Below are 21,287 nucleotides of genomic sequence, written 5' to 3'. Positions count from 1 at the left end.
GACAGAGAGAGAGACAAACCCTATTACAGAGGTGGAGAGTGGTCAGAAGTTCCTTTACCTGCTTCCTGCTTCTTGTCCTACTGCATGAAATTTCAGGGCCTCCATTATGGCAACTGACTTCGGGAATCTTCTCTGTCCTCTGGGACATCTCGCCCAGTATTTGTCTTTCTCCCTCCGGCTTATCTCAGCTTCTTGCTGGACTCGGGTGTAACGTGGCGACCACTACACAAAGTGGCCAGAGTCTTGGGGTTTAGCTGAGGCGACCTCTGGGTGGACTGCCCTAAAAAGGCCTGGGGTGGTCCCTCAGGGGCTGCCAGCCCTGTATCCGGGCAAAGCCACTGAATCCACTTGAGAACCAGGGAAGTCCACGACAAACAAAGAGACTCTGGGCTTCCCTCCTAGAATCTGGGAGGCCCAAGGGAGTGATGTCTCTGAACAGGCTCCTGAAACCCTGAATTCTTATTGGAACACCAGAAATACAGCCCCGGGTGCATATGCTGCCTGAGCTCATGTGCTGCTTGTGCCCAAGTGACTGAGCACATGTGGGCTGAGCACATGTGTCACCCACATCTCCCCTCTTGAGATGTGTACTTTCATGCTTTCATGTCTAATGCTAGGATGTGTGTAGGGGCTCTCTCTCCACCCTTGGAGAAGCTTGTGTTCTCTCTTGAGTACGTTACTCTCACTCTCTCTCTCCCTCCATACCTAAAGGTAAAGGTAAAGGCCCTCCCGTTGATCGTCGATTTGCTCGAGCGGGCCCAGTAACGTCTCCATTGGAGACTTTGTTGTTACTGTGTCTGGCATATCGAATACTCTCGGTAGCTTGCCGGGCTCTCCGAGAGGGGCGGAGGAACCGAACTCGGGTCGACCATGTTGGCCGCTTGTAAGGCGAACGCCCTACCCGCTGTGCTATCGCTCCATACCTAAAAATCCTCCGAATAAAATCTGTTTACTTCAAAAAAAAAAAGAGAGAGAGAGAGAAATACAGCCCCGGGAAGGAAGTATGCCACTCCCAGACAGGCTGGGTTTTCTCCCTGGGCACAGGTGTGGTGGGCAAAGCCTGGTGACTCCGTAAACCTACTGCCACACCCAGTGTGTCCCTGTCTATTCCACTCAGCAGTCCCAGGCTGCCTGGACTCGCCCCCCAGCTCTGGCTTTCAAGGTCTTTTCTGATTGCTGGGTGATTTACACAGGACAGGTTCGTCGAAGGCTGTGATGGGGACTGGTACCCCCAGGCACAGGAAGTCTGGGGTGGAAGCTGCAGGAGCTCCTCAGACCCCTAATTCCCTGGTGATTTGGGTGTGAATGCCCCTGAGGGACCCCCTGAGTTTTCCCTCTTGCCTTGTGACCTGGATGGCGACCACTGCTCTGAACCCTTAGCCCTTTGGGCTAGCGAGCAAAGCTCGGTCAGACAGACAGCCTAGTCAAAGGCAATTGAAGGCAGGGGTGCCCCAGAGAGGAGAAGCAGCTCCCCTTGGAGTTCTCCCTCTTCAAAGCCGGGGACACTCACTACTCCAAACCACTGCCCCTCCCCAATCCTCCCCCTGGGCCCGGACTCTGGGGATCTGGTCCAGGCCAGCTCAAGAGGCAGGAAAGAGCAGGAGACAGAGGGAAACAGAAATTCTGTGTTATTAGGGAGTTAGTCAGACCGTTCTGCCCCCCGAGGGGATGGTGGCCTTGGCAGCACCGCCCTTCCTGGTGTGACTCTTGTGCTTGGGCATCTTTGGCTTCTCCTTGTGTGAGGCTGCCTTCTCCACTGTTTTCCCGGACTGGTTCTTCAAAGAGGAGACGAGCAAGGCGCACTGCAGCAAGGACGGGGAGAGCAGGGGAGGACAGGTGAGTGCAAGCCTATCACACATGCGCACACACAGACAGAGACAGACAGACAGACAGACATATACACACACAGCAGAAGACACTGGATCGACCTCTCTCTCTCTCTCTCTCTCTCTCTCTCTCTCTCTCTCTCTCTCACACACACACACACACACACACACCTCCATTTGCAGAAGAGGAAATTAAAACTCTGGCCCCATTACTTGCATCTAGGTGGAGAACCTTAGATGCAAAGCCAGGAGAGCTTACTTCCAAAGCCCACCATGCTCTTTCCACAAATGCTGGCTGGCTTGCTGCCTGCCCCGGCCCACCGCTGGGAGGAAGGGGAACAGACTGCTGAGGAAACAGCAAGTGCCAAGGCCCTGGGTTTCAGAAAGAACTTGATGTGTCTGAGACAAGTCAGAGGAGGCCTGAATACCCAACCGATGACTTCTAGGAATTGCCCAAGATTCATCTGAAGCCTTGGGTGTCAGCAGATCAGAATGAGAGCAGCTGGTGCAGAATGAACTGCATCCCCCAGAGAGGCAGGAGTCTAAACTTGAATACCTATGACAGTGACTTGAAAATGGGACCTTTGTAGATGTACTAAGATCTCAGTTATGGGGTCGCACTGGACAAGGGGCAGAGCCTCATCCATTGTAACTGGTGTCCTCAGAAGAGGAGGTACAGACTCACACAGGGAGGAGGAAGAGAGGGGAGAGCTTGGACCTGGGTCGCCACAAGCCAATGACTGTTGGTGACAGGGACCCTTGAGCACTTCTAAACTCTCTTCTCTGCTGGCCTTGACTGTGACCTCATGCTGTTTTCAGCCAAGAGTCCTGCCAAGTCTGTCTAATGACACTTGCCCTCATCTTGATACCGAATCAAGTTCCTCTGAGTAAGTTTCCATCCCCTGACCTTTCTCTGCTCGTGGGTCTAGGTCCCAGACACCTCTGCTGTATTTGGAGCTGAATTCAATCTCTCTAGCTAGTAACTTGGCCCCTGTCCTGCCCTCCCTTTGATCACTGTCATTATTGTTTCAGGCATTAAATGGTCCAGCACCAATCTCTCCACTGATGTCCCCAGTTTCCCATCCATTACACCCCTTTCAGGGACAAATAAATTGACTTCATATTGGCTTCATGTCTTGCTGTTGTTCAGTTATGCAATTCAGGGCCAAGGGCGTGTTATCCTTTTTTATTTTGTTTGGGGGCCACACCCAGCAATGCTCAGCAGTTACTCCTGGCTCTATACTCAGAAATCACTCCTGGAGGTTCTCATATGGACATATGGGATGCTGGGGATTGAATCTGGGTCAGCTGCATGCAAGGCATGAGCCCTATCTGTTATATTATCACTCCAGCCCTATTTTCCTTTGGTTCATCTATTCCGTAGTTTTGTTTCTCTCTGTCTCATAGCTGAGCGAGATCATCGGGTATTTACCCTCTTCTCTCTGGCTTCTTTCACTTAATGTGATATCGTCTAGTCCTATCCAAGTTGCAGTGAACTGCAGGACTTCATCTTCTCATATGGCTGCATAGTAATCCCGCCTCTACATACACTACCCCCTCCAACACAAAAGCATTCATTCAAAAAGTTGTCCAAACACCTGTATTCACACAGAGCTTAATCCAGCAGTCAGGATAGAAAAACAACCCAAGTCTCCTCAACATTTTTAACAAGCACTGTATGCAGTTGGTTTTGAAAACACCCCAGCTGCCACCAGGAGCTAGGAGAAGGTCATGAGGATCCTCCTGAGCCCGTTCTCTGTACAGCCTGACCCGTCTGATGCCTTGATTTCAGATTTTCTTTCTTTCTTTCTTTCTTTCTTTCTTTCTTTCTCTCTCTCTCTCTCTCTCTCTCTCTCTCTCTCTCTCTCTCTTTCTTTCTTTCTTTTTTCTTTCTTTTTGGGTCACACCCAGCAATGCTCAGGGGTTACTCCTGAATCCACTCAGGAATTAGTCCTGGTGGTGCTCGGGGGACCATATGGGATGCTGGGGATTGAATCCAGGTGGCCGCATGCAAGGCAAATGCCCTATCCTCTGTGCTATTGCTCCGACCCTTTGATTTCAGATTTCCAACCTTGGAGCCATGAGAATGTCTGTCTCAAGCCCCTTGGTTCCCAGTCTTTTACAGAGCTCCCCGGACATGCTGACAACAGAGCCACCCAGCTGAGGTACCTTTTGGGAGTAGTTGAGAGCCTTTTCCATCTCCGACGTGATGATGTCGATGTCATCACTTTCAAAAATGCCTGAAAACAAAGTGCGTGGACAGGAGACACAGGCCATGTCCATATCAGGGGGCAGCAGTGAGGGAGCTAGAGCCAGAAGGACAGGAGGAGGCTCCAGTGGGGTCCCCAAGAGAAGGTGCTGGTCGTGGGACGTGGTGCTAGTACCCAGGAGCTCCCACCCAAAGGAAGTGGAGGGGCTGCTCTTGCAGTGAATAGCAAGACCCATCTTGGCAATACTCAAGGTGCTACTGTCTGGGGTCTGAGAGATAGTATGGCGGGGAGTGTGTACCTGACCCCAGTTCAATCCCCGGCACCATATGGCTCCCTCAGCATCCCTGCTGTGACCCTGGTGGTCCCTGGTACCCAGAACCACATGCCACAGGTTTTTTTTTTTTTTTGGCTTTTCAGGTCACACCTGGTGATGCACAGGGCTTACTCCTGGCTTTGCACTCATGAATTACTCCTGGTGGTGCTCAGGGGACCATATGGGATGCTGTGAATTGGACCTGGGTCGGCCATGTGCAAGGCAAATGCTATTACTCTAGCCCTATGCCCCAGTTCTTGTAATCAACTAACATCCTGGTGGGCTGTGAATCTCCCAGAGGGGGTCCTGAACTCCCTCAACATTGCTTGGGAGGTCTCGCAAAATAAAATGTAAATAAAAAGGAAAACTACAGCTGAAGATTTGACTCAAGTTATAGCGCACATGCCTACGTGTGAGGCCCTGAGTTCCTTCCTGGCACCACAGGACCCCTGACCACAACCCCGGTAGGTGATATTAAAGATAAACAAGGACAATCTGTGTCATTACTACAATGCAGAGCTAGCATTTTTTTGGTAGTACCCTGGAACTCTTGGCCCCAGTATTTAAAAAAACAAATGTTGACTGGAACTATAGCACAGTGGGTAGAGTGTTTGCCTTGCACACAGCCAACCTGGGTTTGATTCCCAGCATCCCATATGGTCCCCTGAGCATCACCAGGAGTAATTCCTGAGTGCAGAGGCAGTAGTAATCCCTGTGCATTGCTGGGTGTGACCCAAAGAGCAAAATAAATAAACAAATAAATAAGTAATTGTTAAAAAATAAATGCTAAGGCAAGCACAGAGCAGGCTGGAGAGATGGCCCAGGGCTTAGGGTGTAGGCCTGGCTCGTGCCTGATGAAGGTTTGATCCTGGGCACCATAAGGAACTGAGCTTCACCAGGTGGAATGATAATATCTCAGCACTGCTGAGTTGTCCTAGGGATCTCCAGGTCAAGAAACACCATATCTTTGGCCCCCTCAAACTGAGTCATTGGCCTGGAGAGCAGCCCCGAGGGTGTCTGAGCACAAATAACATTCAGGAGAGAGAAAAAAAAAATTTCCTCTGCCCTCTGAGAACTTCTGAGGAGATGTGACCATTAAGTGAACAAAAACAGGTGGGCAAGAGGAAAACAAACTTTTTCAAGTTTCTGAGCGCAGGTGGCTGTGAGGGGCCATGGAGTGAGTGCCTCCGGGGCTGCACAGAACTCGGAGCAGACTCAGCGTCTCACCAAAGAAGAGGACAGCTGTAGAGAATGACAGGTGGGGGGAGGGGTCTAGGCTCCCTGTGGGAAGGTGAAGACGGGGGATAAATTGGAAACGAGGGCGGGTTGAGTGGGATTTCCACGCCTTGTTATCTGTGGGCTGCTAAGAGCTGGGAGTGTGAACCCAGGGGAGCCTCCTCTTCCTGGGAGGTGCCTTTCAGAGTCTCCCGGCTACAAGTGTCCTGCTTTTTCAGTCAGGCCCTTTTCTGTTGAAATCACCATTCGTTTCTCCATCATTTCAGCTTCAAATCATCCTGATGTCAATGGGGCATTTTTGGGCAGGTGGGGTAGTTCTGGGTCACAGCCTGCAGTGCTCAGGGGCTATTCCTGTCTCTATGCTCAGGAATGACCCTGATAGTGCTCTGGGGACCATAGATAATGCCAGGGATTTGAACCACGGCCACTAGGGTGCAAGGCAAGTGTCCTAACCCCTGTACTTTCTCATCTTTCCAGGCCTGTTAAAGTGGCATACTTTAGTGTGCATATTCTGATACCCTGCACTGCACTGTCGTCCCATTGTTCATCGATTTGCTTAAGCAGGCACCAGTAACGTCTCCATGTGAGACTTGTTGTTACTGTTTTTGGCATACTGAATACGTCATAGGCAGCTTGCCAGGCTTTGCTGTGCGGGCGGGATACTCTCAGTAGCTTGCTGCGCTACTACTGGACGGAAGAATTGAACCCGGTTGGCTGTGTGCAGGGCAAACAGCCTATGCGCTGTGCTATCGCTACAGCCCAAATAAATGAATACATAATAATAATAATGAGAAGAATAATTTTTCTGTGCTCTACATGCCATTATTTTGACAACCACCATGCTTGTCAGAAACATACCACCCTTTTCAAACGTTAAATTAAGGGAACTTTAGGGTTCTTCCAGCTCTGGCATTATAAATGTGTGTGTGTGTGTGTGTGTGTGTGTGTGCGCGCATAGGGGCCATGAATATATATTGGGGCCAGAAATCATAAGCCATTTTCACACAGCTGGTGTAGTAGTCAGGGGCTGTGGTGTCCTGGTGGGGGTTTTTGATCCCTGGCCCTACATATGACCCTTTGGAGGGTATATGTAGGGCCAGGGATCAAATCTGGGTTGGCACATCCAAGGTAAGCACATTACCCACTCTGTTATCTCTCCAGAAGTCCAGAAATAGTTTTAGTTTTATTTTTCTTTCATTTTCACTTCAAGAAAATTGTGGCAAAATGTCTCGCACATTGTGCAGTGCTCTGGGTGGAATCCCCATCATTGCAAGGTCCCTTGAACATCTCTGGGTTTGACCCCACAAAAAGTGGCAGTAAAAATACAGATGATAGAAAACAGATCATGTTAGCCCTTTGGATGAGTCTAGCTCAGCTGTATTAAGTTCATTTACAATGTCAACCACCACTACCCACTTCAAAACAGTGGCGTGTTACAAAAATATGATTTCAGAGAGATCTTGAGATACTGGCAGAAGGATTGTCATGATAACTTCATAACTGTCAAATAACTTCAATCATATTGTAAATTATGATGGCCAACCCGGGTTCAATTCCTCTGCCCCTCTCGGAGAGCCCAGCAAGCTACCAAGAGTATCTCGCCCACACAGCAAAGCCTGGTAAGCTCCCCGTGACGTATTTGATATGCCAAACACAGTAACAACTAGTCTCACAACGGAGATGTTACTGGGCCCAATTGAGCAAATCGATGAACAACGGGAGGACAGTGCAGTGACAGTGACAGTAAATTATGATACTTCGTGAAAAAGTAAGTAAAATCAAATCAAATGTGAATTTAAGGGTTGGGGAGACAGTTCAAAGAGTTGAAGGCATGTGTGGGGGTCCGGGTTTAATCCCTGGCATTACAGGGTCCCCTAAGTGCTGAGCACCACTGGTGTGGCCCCCCCAAATCCAAACAAAAGCTTTAAATAGCTTTAAAAAGAAAAATAGAGGCTAGATTGTTAGTACAGCAGGTAGGCCCTTGCCTTGCACACAGCTGTCCCGGGTTTAATCCCTTGCATCCTATATGGTTCTCTGAGCCCCACCAGGAGTGACCCCTGAATGCAGAACCAGAGGTAAGGCCTGAGTATCACTTGACATAGCTTCCCCAACCCCGTCACCCCAAATAAAAATAAATAAATAATGAAATGGGACTTCCTCACAATGCTTTTCTGGAATCTTCTACACCTCCAGGGCTCTGCTAGTACTGAGACAAGAGTCCGGGAAGAAAGAGAAGGATCCAGCCCACCCTCACGCACCGGTGTCTCCAAACCAGTGGAAGCGACCCCCCACGGCCTGGGTGGCCTCCCGGTAGGCAGCTGCTGTGTCCATGCGACTGGCGTAGCAGGCAGGGGGGGTGGTGTCCAGCTGGGGCTCCCCCACGTAGAAGAGGCTCACGTTCAGCTGGAGGTCGCAGCCCCCACAGGTCTGGGCCATGTAGGCGCTGAGCAAGGTCTGTGAGGCGAGAGGGCAGGAGGGGCCGTGGCTGAGGTGCCAGAAGCTACTGGGTCCAGGCTGATGAGCCTCAGCATCTCCCTCGGGGGTCCCCTCTGCCCCTCCAGCTTGGCACTAAGGCTAGAAGAGTTTCCCATGCTCCATTAACAGGCTGTGTCTGGGGCACTGGGCCTGAGTCACTCGGAGTCACTGGCACCCCGTGTATGGACCCCTGGGTCTGTGGGAGACAGATGCTCAGGCCCAGCACGGCCTTCGGAGCAGGAGCTGCGGCTTCACACCCGCCCCGGCCCCGGCTGCTCACTGTGATAGAGGCGGGTTCTGAAGGACGCGGGCTGCCTACCATGTCCTGGTCGGGGATGCCCCCCGTGAAGAGGTAGATGCCCTGGGACTCGTATCTGCCTTTGTCCTTGAAGTCCACTTCCAGAGCCTTCCGCAGGGCACCGAGGACATTCCTGCTGCCCTCACAGCGCAGGCCCAGGGCCCACCTGGAGGCAGGAGGTGAGGGAGGACGTGCTGAGGGAGGACAGACTGATGGAGGACAGGCGGAGGGAGGCTGTTCTGAGGGAGGATGTTCTGAGGGAGGATTTGCTGAGGGAGAATGTGCTGAGGGAGGACAGGCTGAGGGAGAATAAGCTGAGGGAGGATGGTTTGAGGATGTGCTGAGGAAGAACAGGCTGAGGGAAGAACAGGCTGAAGGAAGAACAGGCTGAAGAAGGCTGGGTGCAGAGGGCAGGGAAGGCAAGCGGTTGAGATTTTCTGTCACGCTTATGGTGGAGAGGGAGACAGCGATGACAGCGCTGAAGAGGCTGCGCCCAGACCACGGAGGCACACCTACCGCCAGGCGCTTTGTAGGTTTTTGTGGTTCACAGGAACCATCTCTGGCCTCCAGCTCTCAACTGTGCTTCCGAACCTTGGAGGAGAGAAAGAGCTATCTAAGGCAGATGCAGCCACTGTCCCCACTCTTGGGATCCCCAAGCTGTCAAGGGAGGCAACACTGGAATGGCACCCCAAACATCAGGGTGCCACCAGGCCCAACTCGTCACTTCCTTGGTGGTTACGAAATGTGCCTCAGGCTCTTCAGGGTGGGAGTGATCAGGGCCGAGGCAGAGACCAGAACAAGGACCAGCTCTCCCACCCAACCTTCTAATGGAAGATGAATAGTTCTCCCTGGTCTGTGGGGTCCCTTTCACCCACAAGGAGGGAATAACCCCCCCCCCTTTTTAAATCCCCAGTGCTGATTCATTCTCATGACACATTTTCTACTTTTGTCTGTATCATTATAGGTTTTGTCTCAGTTTCTCCAAGACAGAATTTAAAAGCTCCTGAGAGGATTGTGATCCCCAGTCTCTTTAACCAAGGAAAAGGTGCTTCTTCCTATACAAGGTTAATTCCTCCACTTGGCCTCTTCATTTCATCATCATTTCATCACCTTCCGAGGCCCTGTTTACAGACAATGCCCCCATTCCCACACTCTCTTGTCCCCGTTTCTCTTATTACTCCTCTGCGTGTTGAGGAAGCATCATACTTATATAGAAATAGCTCCCACTGTCTGGCTCAGCCTTTATGGAAAAACAGTATTGAGACAGAGAAATTAAGAACTAAGCTTCCATTAGAACCCAGCTATTCTACTTCTTGGCATCTATCCTAAGAGCCCAAAAATGTTAACTTAGGGACCTGGCGATATGTAACAGCGGGTAGAGTGTTTGCCTCGCATGTGGCTGAGCTGGGCTCTATTCCCAGCCCTGCATATGATTCCCTCAACCCCCTCCAGGGGTGATCCCTGAGCAAGAACCAGGAAAAGTCCGGAATCAAGCCAGGTGTGACCCCAAAACAAACAAAATATCAGGGTCAGGTACAGATAAAGACATAATTAGCCTTATTAGGTTAAGAACATTCTATTAAAGTGAAATTGTATAAATGTTTAAGTGGGTTTCTGTTTTTCTCTAATTTTTAAAATGATATACAACTAAAAATGTATATATACACATATATTCATTTGTATATGGCATATAATTAAAATGCATATATAAACATATATGTAAATATATGCATGTTTATATATTTGTTTATTTCTGGTCCACATCTGGCGATGCCCAGGGGTTATTTCTGGACCTTCACTCAGGGGTCACTCCTGGCATTGCTTGAGGAACCATATGGGAAGCCAGGGATTAGACCTGCATTGGCTGAATTCAAGGCAAGAATGTACCCTACCCACTGTACTATCTATCTCTTCAGTTTCATGATTTAAATTATATATAACTATACTTTTCTGTTTGATTTTGGGCCGAACCTGGCAATGCTCAGGGGTAACTCAGCTCTGCACTCAGGAATTACTCCTGGCAGTGCTTGGGGGACCATATCGGGTGCCGGGATCAAACCTGGGTCAGCCACCTTCAAGGCAAAGGCCACACTCACTGTACTATCACTCCAGCTCTGATATAAATATACTTTCAAATTGCATATACTAATCTGTAATATATGTTATAAACATATAATTTAATATAGATTAGATAGTATTTGTGTATAGAATATTTATATTTATAATGCTAAAATGTTAAATTAAAAATGCTAAAGTTTTAATATTAAACTTGTATATAAAATTCCCTGTGAATAAATTCAATTTAAATGTTATATAGTTATATAATATAATACAAGCACAGCGGGTAGGGCGTTCGCCTTACAAGCGGCCAACATGGCCGACCCGAGTTCGATTCCTCCGCCCCTCTCGGAGAGCCCGGCAAGCTACCGAGAGTATTCGATATGCCAGACACAGTAACAACAAAGTCTCCAATGGAGACGTTACTGGGCCCGCTGGAGCAAATCGACGATCAACGGGAGGGCCTTTACCTTTACCTTTACCTTTTATATAATACATGCTATATAGTTATTATATAATTTAAATATATAGTTTACATGCCATTTAAATTATACTTTTATATTGTTTAAATACATAGTTTTATATGCAATTTGAATATATATTGCTTTATATGCACACATAAGTATATATAATGAAAATTTAGAATTGCAATTCTAAATATTCTTTCTGTTTTGGTGGGGGGGTTGGGGTCCCACCCGGGGCACTCAGGGCTTATTCCTAGCTCTGTGCTCAGGAATCACTTTGCTGAGGACCATCCACGTGCTGGGGATGACCAAACATAGTGCTAGGGATTCAAATCAGGGTCACTTGCATGCCCATGCCCGGCAAATGCCCCAGTCCCTGGACCCCATCTCTGGGCCCTGCAATTGCAGTATTTGAATTATTGTGCCTTGCTAGATCTAAACTGGGCCTGTGCCTGGCTGTTTTTTTGTTTTGTTTTGTTTTGTTTTCTTCTTCTCCTGTGTTTAGCAGCTCAGGAGCCAAATAGGGCAATGAGCTGTGTTACTGTATCCTGGCTGATCAAGCTGCGCCTTTGGGGGCCGCTTATCACCTTCGTCCCAGTGGGACTGTCCTGCAACTCCTTAATTATTCAAGCTGCAAACAAGCTCCTTCAAATCAGATAAACCGGTGGCCATCCTAGGACGCTGGCTCTAGGGGCCTTCACAGCCCGCCACCCACCAGATGCCTCAGCCCAGCGAGGACAGGCGGACACTCCTGGCCTCCCCCGCATGGCGCTGGGCACGTACGCGATGACGTTGAAGCAGTCTTTGTTGGAGAGCTGCTCCTCCAGCAGAAGCCGCAGGGAGTGCTGGATGTGAATAATGTATATGGAATTGGTCTCAGAGATATCGAGCAGTATAACCACCCTAAAAAGAAACACAAGCTTTAAGCAGAGAACCAAATCGCTCCGATAACGTTTGTGTTGTTCCATTTTACTATTTAAAGTGTTTTCCAGGGAAATTTTGTCTGCCAAGTTAAAATTAAGAGCTGGCGCAAGTCATCTTCATGGTTTAAGGTCAACAGAGGTGGGTTAACACCGGGGACTGCAGAGATAGGACGGTGGACAGGGCACCTGCCTTGCACGCGGCCAGCTCGGGTTTGGTTCCCAGCACCCCGCATGGCTCCCCTAAGGCCAGCCAGAGGTGACCCCTCAGTGCTGGGCCATGAGTAGATCCTGAGCATCACTGGGTGAGGCCCAAAACCAAAACCAAGATACAAGAGTAAACTCAGGGGCTGGGGAAACTTCGTGAATAAAGTCTCATGGCAAAATAGATGGTTTATGGTCAGGGACTGCATGAATGACATGTACTGTCATACATGTAACTATGCTTAGTTCATTCAATATGACGAGAGGTGGGGGTCTTTATTTATTTTGGTTTAGGGTCACACCTGGCCCCAGAAGGTGCTGGGGGCTACTTCTGAGTTTGTTCGGCATCTCTACCTACAGTGCTTGGGGGGTTGTGGGGTGCTCAGAATCTGACCCAGGATTTCTGCATGCAAGCACTCTCTCACCAGCTGTCTCTGACCCAGAATTGGGGTCTTTCAAAAGAAAAGGGAAGGAAATGAAGCAAAGTAGATGGTGGTGGGGAGGGAGGCAGGGATCTGCGCCTCTGGGGTTTGCATCTTTTTTATTTCCTCTCTGTTACGAGATTTCTATCCTTGTTTCACTTTCTCCTTTCACTACTTCAAATCTTATAGCCCTGGCTTCTCCTTGCAGTCTCATTTGGAGACACAGTGATGATTTTACTTTTCAGTGCTGGGGGTTAAATTCAGGGCCTGTAAGGCAAGTGCTGAGCTGCAGCCCCAGCTCATTTAGAAACACCATGGAAGCAAAAAGATGTAGTGGATTTAGAGTGGGAAGCCTTTTGGTTCAAGACCCACTTCTTGTGTGTTGCCTTGGGTAAGTCACAAAACCTGTCTTACCCTTAGTATATTTAACTAGCAACCATTTATAGTAAGGCCCCTCAGAAGGTCTCACTGATATATGATATAATACGTAATACTTTCAAAGTGGTAACACATCAGATAAGGTATGAAACTTGTTTTTTTTGTTTTTGAACCAGACACCAGTGATGCTCAGGGATTACTCAGGGTCACTCCCTAAGTGCAGAGACAGGTGGCCTTGGGGAACTTCGGGATGCTAGGGATTGAACCCAGGTTGGCTACCCTCTGTACTATCTCTCTAGTTCTGGTATGGAATTTTTTAATGGCTATAATTGATAACTATTTTTATTCCCAAGTAAGCAATTCTTAGCTCCTGTAGCAGGAGCATCCTGATTTGCATTTGGGAAGAACATGTTCCTCCGTTAGTCCATTTGAGTTGGGGAGGGTCAGCCCAAAGTGGGTTTTTGAAGACCAGAAAATATAGAATACCAGGTAAGGTACTTGCCATGCATATGGTCAACTGGGTTTGATCCCAGGCACCCCCTTTGGTTTGCTGAGCCTCGCTAGGAGTAAGGCTCCGAGCACTACCCGGTGTGGCCTCAAATAAAACAAACAAAAAGTCAGGTTTTGATTTTAGCCAAAATCAACTCCCTGTCTTTCTGACTGAAGAAAATAGCTCACGGATAGGTCCAGGCCCAGAGCCCCGGGTGTGATAAACTGGTAGAAAGTAAATTAGCAGGGGCAGAGAAATAATACCATAGGAAGGGTGCTTGCCTTGCAGGCATTTGACCAGGTTCCATCCCTGGCACCCCATAATGCTCCTCTGAGCCTGCCAGGAGTGATCCCTAAGTGCAGAACCAGAAATAAGCTCTGAGCACTGCCGTGTGTGCTCCCACCCTTGCCCCAGAAAAGAGAGAAAAAAATTGGCACCAGGGAGATAGTTCAAAAGTCTAGAATATATGCTTTGCATGCTCGAGGTACCAAAAATCATCTCCAGCATCCCATCCCTTACCCCCCAACCACCACTGAGTCCCCGAGCACCACTAGGATGGCCCTGAGCACCCCAGTCCTGAGTAGTACCACATCCACAATCCTGAGTAGCACTGAACTGCCTGGCCTGGTTGGCCAAGTACCAGTGGGACATAATAGCCCTGAGGATAACACTCCCTCCCCGAGAAATTAAGTTGGGAGCTTCAAGTGGAATCTTGCCACCAGGAGGAAGAATGTCTGCCTGAAAACAAAACCAAGAGGGAAGGAGGCAGAGATGAGTGATGGAGACAGATTCCTGACATGCATGGACTTCTGGATCAAACCAGAACTGAAGGCAGTCATTGGCTTTATTTTAGAATTGCCAGGACTGAATCCATAGGACAGCGGGTAGGGCGTTTGCCTTGCACGTGGCCAACCTGGGTTCAATTCCCAGCATCCCATATGGTCCCTCAAAAACCGCCAGGAGTAATTCCAGAGCGCAAAGCCAGGAGTAACCCCTGTGCTTCACCGGGTGTGACCCAAAAAGCAAAATAATAATAATCATAATAAAATAATAAAATTTTAAAAAATTGTCAGTGACCACACTCTAACTCCCATTTTCACATTTACGTTGGTTCCCGCCTACCCTCTGTTGCTTCAGACCGGAAAGCACCCCGAGGGACGGTTTGGATGCTGATACTGACACTGGTGACTTTTTCCTCTAGGGATTCTGCTGATCCTGAACCTGAGGGAAGACTTCCAAGGCCGCTCGCAGGGGACTTGTTAGGACATGTTGGATAAGTCAAGTGCACGTGCTGGACCCACAAAGAGCAAGGCCCCAGCTAGGAGAAGGTACCTTTTCTCACAGACGGTGCCCCAGATTCTTCTGCTGGCCAGGGACAGCCACTCGATCCGCCTCTCGTAGAGCCGCACAATTCTGTTGAGCTGTTTCTGCAAATCCGTGGGGACACACAGAGTGACCTGACCATGCAGAGTATGGCCGGTTGTAAAGTCTTGGGGGCGGGGGAGGGATGAACTTGTTAGCTTCTAGGATTTATGTGTCCAGGTCTGGGGTATAAATACTCTGCTAGATCCTAACTTCCTTTTTTTTTTTTTTTTTTTGCTTTTAAGGTCACACCCGGTGATGCACAGAGGTTATTCCTGGCTCATGCACTCAGGAATTACTCCTGGCGCTGCTTGGGGGACCATATGGGACGCTGGGAATCGAACCCGGGTCGGTTGTGTGCAAGGCAAATGCCTTACCTGCTGTGCTATTGCTCCAGCCCCAAGATTCTAACTTCTTAAACTGTGGTCAGGACTCCATAGGGGCTGTGTCACCAAATGTGGAAGTGGTTAAAAAAATGGCAATAGCAAAATGTTCCTTAATAAAAAACGACCCAAAAATGAGTTCAAAGGTGTGATGAGTCTGAGGGGTTTCTGGCAGTGCTTGCCCAGGTTGCATTTCTTGGGGAAGGGACTGTGAGTGGGAAAAGCATGAGATGACCCACAGGATATAAAAAACAAAGGATGAGACTATTAGCTAAGGACAGTAGGAATGAGGGCCAGGAGTGGGAAGCTTGCCACAAGAAGGGGTGGAGAGGGCAGTGAGGATAGAGACGGGACTGCTATGACAATGGTAGTTGGAAATGATCACTCTGGACAAGAACTGAGTGCTGAAAGGAAGTAAAGGAATGTACATGATAAACTTTCAGTACCTGTATTGCAAACCATAATGCTCAAAAGGAGAGAGAGAATGCAAGAGAGAGACAGAGAGAGGAGAAGGAGAAGAAGAAAGAGAAGGAGGAGGAGAAGGGAAAGAAGGAGGAGGAGGAAGAGGAAGAGGAGGAGGAGGAGGAGGAGGAAGAGGAGGAAGAGCAGGAGGAGGAGAAGAAAAGTACTTGCCATAGAGGCAGACTAAGGGGTGGAAGGGTGGAAGGAAGAAAACTGGGGACACTGGTAGTGGGAAGTGTACACTGCTGAAGGGACAGGTGTTTGAACATTGTATGACAATCATGAACAATGTTGTAACTGTGTATCTCGTGGGGAGGAGGAGGAGGAGATTATGCAGAGCAGTCTTTGTTTAGAAGGAGATATTCATTCAACAATTTGGTGTCTCCCACGTCCCCTGGTACGTTCCTGTCCTTCCCCCTTCACACACCCCGTATTCTGACCAACCGCACCCATCACTGACCTGGTACTCATAGAGGAAGGGTATATCCACATGAAGATTCTTCATTGTCCCATCGTGCCACTCGAATTGTACCATTGCCTTCTGCACCCAGGGACACCATGAGGGGGAGCATATTTGAAGAAGGATTTTGAGTATTGGGCTCTCCATCCAAATGCACAGCAGAAATGGACTCTGAACATGTCTAGGATGGGATTACACCAATGCTCCCCACCCCCTTCCCCCCAACCCCAGATATTGCTTTTCTGGACCTGGCAGCAGAGTCTTTTGGGGATATGAATTCCCCCCGACCAAAAAAAAAAAAACTAGATTTGACAAGTCAGGTGGCACAATCGAGAGACTTGTCTCAACATCAGTGTCGTTCTTATAAGGTCTGAATGGCGGTGCTGGGAAGGGCAGAGTTGGAGCCCTGGAGATGTCCTGGCCATGGTTTCTTTCGTTTGGGAACCCAGTGGGCCAGGTTGAAAATCAAACTTGTTCCCTGTGTTCTACTGGCCCACTGAGTCATCATCTTCCTCCGTCCACTGCCAGAATGACCTGCCTCCACTCTGTCCCTTTAATTGTTCCATCTTTCTAATGACCTTTCTAGTCACTAGTCTAGTCTAGTCTCTTCCATTTCTCCAACCTTTCATTCTTACTTTTTAATTTTCTATTCTTTTATAGTTTATTCTATTGTGTAATCCATCCTTCCATTTAAAATTTCATTTATTCATATTCTATCCATCCATTAATCCTTCTACCAATAAAGTTATCTACCTATCCACGTCTTTATTTCTCCCTTTCCCTCCTTCCTTTCCCCTTCCCTCCCCTTCTCTCTCCTCCCATTCTCTCTCCTCTCTCTTTCCCTCCCCCTTTCTTCCCCTCCTCCTCCCTTACCTCCCCTCCCCTGTCCTCTTCTTCCTTCCTTCCTTCCTTCCTTCCTTCCTTCCTTCCTTCCTTCCTTCCTCTCCATCCTTCTTTCCTTCCTTCCTTTCTTCCTTCTTAACACTTATTAGTTGCTTATTACACTAGATCATGGGGATATAGAGTTAGAGAAGAGAGTTTTTCTTCTTTTTCAGAGCTCACAATGGTAGGGACAAACATGGGCATTCAACACACATTAAGAACGAGAGAAGTCTCTAAGAGGTAAAGTTGAGGACACAGAGATGGCAAAAAGGTTGCAGGGAAACTTCCGTGGAGGAAGTCCCCGTAGGACCAGATTGATTTCTCTCATGAGCCAAGTTCCATTTTCACACCTTTGGGAACTAGGCCTTAGAGTGACTTTGGTGAAAGCCTGCACCCCACCCAGACCCTCAGGCCCCTGATCCTGTACTTCCTGAACGTCTGAGGAGAAGTGAAATGCCGCCTTGGAGCTTCTGTGCCAGGGAGGGAAAGAAGCCTGACTGGAATTACCTCATGGATAGTCGATGACACCGTTTTCTTGAGAATAGGCACAAACTCCTCCACGGGGGAGAATGCATTGGGGGCCAGCACCTGATAAAGGCTTAACTTCTTGGCTGTAAGAACAAATAATAGTGAGGTCTGAGGCCCCCCGCTCCACCCCAAAGTCCAGTGGCTTCATGCTTTCCAGTCAGACACCTGATTCCTGGTTCTTCCTCTCACCTGACTCCTGGTTCTTCCTCTTTGGGGATTTACCTTTGAGACCGTATGTTTTTAGCCATTCTGTGGAATTTTTGTCCAAATTCGGGAACTCAATTGTGAGAGGGTCCTCATGCCTTGGGGGCTTAGGCAAGGAATTTGTCAATGGCCCATTTGCAATCTGTGTGAAAAATGAAATGACACAAAAACAACATCTTCATGACATGATCCTATTTTAAAGCTGGAAAACAAACCCTCAGTCACCCAGGCACCCGGCTGTCCCCTGGAATATCCTTCCTTCTCTTTTCCTTTTTTTTTTTTTTTTTGCATCACACCTGATGATGCTCAGGGGTTACTCCTGGCTTTGCACTCAGGAATTACTCCTGGCGGTGCTCAGGGGACCATATGGGATGCTGGGAATCGAACCTGGGTCAGCCGCGTGCAAGGCAAACACCCTATCTGCTGTGCTATCGCTCCAGACCCACTTTTGCTTTCTTTTTGTTGCTTTAGAAGATTCAACCCAGAGCCTCATCACTGCTGGGTCCACACGCTGCACCAACCGCCAGGCTGAACACTGAACCCCCGATTCCCTGAGCACTGCTTGGGAGGTTCAACCTCTCCCTTCAAAAGAGCAAATGATAAAAGAGCCGTCCAATACAGTCATCACCATTAATAATACTGTTACAAATTTTCAAGTTGCTAAGCGACTAGATCTTAATTGTTCTCAACACAGAAACACAGAAAAGGAATAATTGTGTGACATGATAAGTGTTAGCTAATATTACTGCATGTAGGTATCAAACATCACATGTATGGCCCCAAATTACATGCAGCATGTACCAAGTCTACCCCAGTTAAAAATAATAGAGGGGGGGCTGGAGCGATAGCATAGGGGTAGAGCATTTGCCATGCACACGGCCGACCTGGGTTCAATTCCCAGCATCTCATATGATTCCACGAGCACCACCAGGAGTAATTCTTGAGTGCACGAGTCAAGAGTAACCCCTGTGCATCACCAGGTGTTACCCAAAAAGCAATAATAATAATAATAATAATAATAATAATAATAATAGAGGGAGGTGGGGAAAAGTAAATAAAAATAAAAATAGGGGCTGGAGCAATAGTACAGTGGGTAAGGCATTTGCCTTTCATGCAGCCAACCTGGGTTTGATCCCTGGCATCCCATATGGTCCCCTGAGCAAAGCCTGGAGTAATTCCTGGGTGCAGAACCAGGAGTAACTCCTGAGCATCACCAGGTGTGACCCCAAAGCCAAAAATAAATAAATAAATAAACGTAACAGAAAAACAAAAACCATTATAACCCAAACAACTGTTACTACGCCAAGGTCCTTAGTAGCGGGCTGGCACAGACTCCTGAGATCCCAGGCCCAGATGCTGCTTCTGAGCAACTCCAGCCAGAGCAGGGGACCAGCTGTCCCTTCCCCGCCCTCATCTCTCACCCTTGGTTTCCCTTCTGACTCTTGTAAGTTCTCTGTGGATCAGACCTTTGATGGTGCTTGTGGCCATAAACTGGTTGGACTCTTTTTTTTTCCCCAAGGCTAAACAAACCAATTCATCAAACAGGAATGTCCCTGAGTGCCGTGAGCTGCTGGGTGGGAAGGACAGAGGTGACTTGGTGGCTGAGGTGATCACCCTTCTCTGAAGAGTCGGAAGGGAAGGACAGAATCCTGCTGGAAGACACCTCTAAAACAAGACTGTCTTCCTTCCTTTCTTCCTTCCTTCCTTCCTTCCTTCCTTCCTTCCTTCCTTCCTTCCTTCCCTCCCTCCCTCCTCCCTCCCTCCCTCCCTCCCTCCTTTTTTTCTCTCTCTTTCTTCCTTCCTTCCCTCTTTCCTTCTTTCCTTCTATCCTCTCTCCCTCTCTCTCTTCCTTTCTCTTCCTTTCTCCCCCCGCCACCTCTGTTTTTAAGCCACACTCCACAGGCTGGCATGTGTGCGGTAAGTGCCCTGCTCACTGCACTGTCTCTCCAGCCTCTGAAATAAACACTTCAATGAGAAAATTCACCAGATCCTTCTCCCAGCCCTGTTGAAAGCCCAATTCAGGGTACAGTGGAAGGCGGGGAGTTCTGTTGCTGGACCCTTGGATAGGTGGAAAAGGAGACTGGAATGAGGTCTCTGGGGAAGGTTCCAGAATCTCAGAGTACCACCTACCTCGTTCATCATGTTGGTGAGCTCCTCCCCGGGGCTGCTGTGGTACAGGGCCTGGATGTGTTCCAGGAGGCCATGGGCCGCCTGGATTTCTTTCTGCAGCGACTCCACATCCTGATTGGTATTGATCTGGGGGCAGCAAGAGGCATCAACTACCCAGAAATCCCACGCGTGAATGCGGGAAGTGGGCGCAATGATATCATTCCCTAAAGCTCTTTCCACTAGCCCCTTTAAACTACAGTCGGGGTGGCGGACGGTGACCCCCAGCCCAGACACACATGACAGCAATAAAGGGGTGGGGAGGGGAAGGTCACAGGCCTCCAGGCTCCCGGGAATGCCACCAGCTCCTTGTTGAACAAAAGATCTTTTTTTGGGGGGGTCACACCCAGCAATGCTCAGGGGTTCCTCCTGGCTCTGCACTCAGGAATTGCTCCTGGCGGTGCTTGGGGGGACCACATGGGATGCCGCGGACTGAACCTGGGTCAGCCACATGCAAGGCAAACGCCCTAGCCGCTGTGCTATTTCTCTAGCCCCTCAAAGGATCTTTTGAGGACGTGGTGCCCACATTCTCTACATGGGACTCAATGACTAAAACCCCACAGTACTTTGGAACTACTCCTGTCTCTGTGCCCAGGAGTGACCCCTGGTGGTCCAGAGGCCGCAGTAGCACTGTCCTCCTGTTCATGGATTTGCTCGAGCGGGCACCAGTAACGTCTCCATTGTGAGACTTGTTATTACTGTTTTTGGCATACCAAATACGCCATGGGGAGCTTGCCAGGCTCTGCCACTGGGCAAGATACTCTCAGTAGCTTGCTGGGCTCTCTGAGAGGGGTGCAGGAATCGAACCCGGGTCAATCACGTGCAAGGCAAATGCCCTATCCGCTGTGCTATCGCTCCAGCCCAGGGGCGGCAGTGGGGGGCATATTGGTGCCTCTAATTCCAAGGGCCACATGCAAGGCCTTACCCCCTGTCCTATCTCTCCTGTTCTCACACCACACTTGCTAAAACCTGAATTTTCCCGAGTGAACCTGCTGGGTTTTTATAAAACCCAGCTCCCAGAAGAGAACAGCATAGAGTCTCCTGCCCCCGCGCCTGGCTGTCCTTGCCGGGGCCCCTTGGAGGGGAGCGGGTTGAGTTTTCCTCCCCGCCCTGACCAGGGCTCCAGCAGCCGAAGACCTCCAGAACCAGCCACCACCATGCTGAGACCACTCTCTGCACACATGAAGGTACCAGCAGAGGGACAAAGCCACGCGGGTTCCGGGGCCGAGATCTCCAAGTCTACTCGGATTGGGGCTGGGCATCCTCCACTCAGATCCTCCAAATTCCAGTAGGCGGGGGTCACACCCACCAACTGGCCCCCTGGCGCCGTGTAATCCCATCAGCGGCCAAGACTCAGAGACTATAAAACCCAGCTCCCAGAAGTGCTTGGCCGCTTATCTCATTCCTGCTTCAGACAAACTGGCAGGCTACCGAACGTAGCCTGCCCACACAGCAGAGTCTGGCAAACTCCCTGTGGTGTACCCAATATGCCAAATCCCAATAACAATGAAGGGTCTCATTCTCCTAACTCTGAAAGAGCCTTGAA

The 21,287-nt window shown here is 49.2% G+C and overlaps 2 protein-coding genes across 2 annotated transcripts in view; both read right to left on the bottom strand.

Annotated features, from left to right (window-relative positions):
* Positions 1-21,287, bottom strand: part of POLR3E (RNA polymerase III subunit E) — a 282,521-nt gene that overhangs the window by 133,252 nt on the left and 127,982 nt on the right. The window lies entirely within an intron of this gene.
* VWA3A (von Willebrand factor A domain containing 3A) overlaps positions 1-21,287 on the bottom strand; it is a 58,453-nt gene that overhangs the window by 13,238 nt on the left and 23,928 nt on the right. Inside the window, exons 10-20 of the mRNA XM_056138808.1 lie at positions 19,706-19,831; positions 17,594-17,717; positions 17,351-17,454; positions 15,962-16,042; positions 14,627-14,721; positions 11,664-11,783; positions 8,875-8,949; positions 8,380-8,524; positions 7,844-8,039; positions 3,996-4,066; positions 1,650-1,802 (exon numbers count right to left, since the gene is read on the bottom strand). Coding sequence (XP_055994783.1) covers positions 1,650-1,802; positions 3,996-4,066; positions 7,844-8,039; positions 8,380-8,524; positions 8,875-8,949; positions 11,664-11,783; positions 14,627-14,721; positions 15,962-16,042; positions 17,351-17,454; positions 17,594-17,717; positions 19,706-19,831 — 1,290 coding nt within the window. The remainder of the gene's footprint in view (positions 1-1,649; positions 1,803-3,995; positions 4,067-7,843; positions 8,040-8,379; positions 8,525-8,874; positions 8,950-11,663; positions 11,784-14,626; positions 14,722-15,961; positions 16,043-17,350; positions 17,455-17,593; positions 17,718-19,705; positions 19,832-21,287) is intronic.

Source organism: Sorex fumeus, unplaced genomic scaffold (assembly GCF_029834395.1).
Source record: "Sorex fumeus unplaced genomic scaffold, SorFum_2.1 ptg000130l, whole genome shotgun sequence".
Lineage (NCBI taxonomy): Eukaryota > Metazoa > Chordata > Mammalia > Eulipotyphla > Soricidae > Sorex > Sorex fumeus.
Note: the sequence above shows the minus strand (reverse complement) of the source record. Positions and strands in the feature narration are given on the sequence as shown.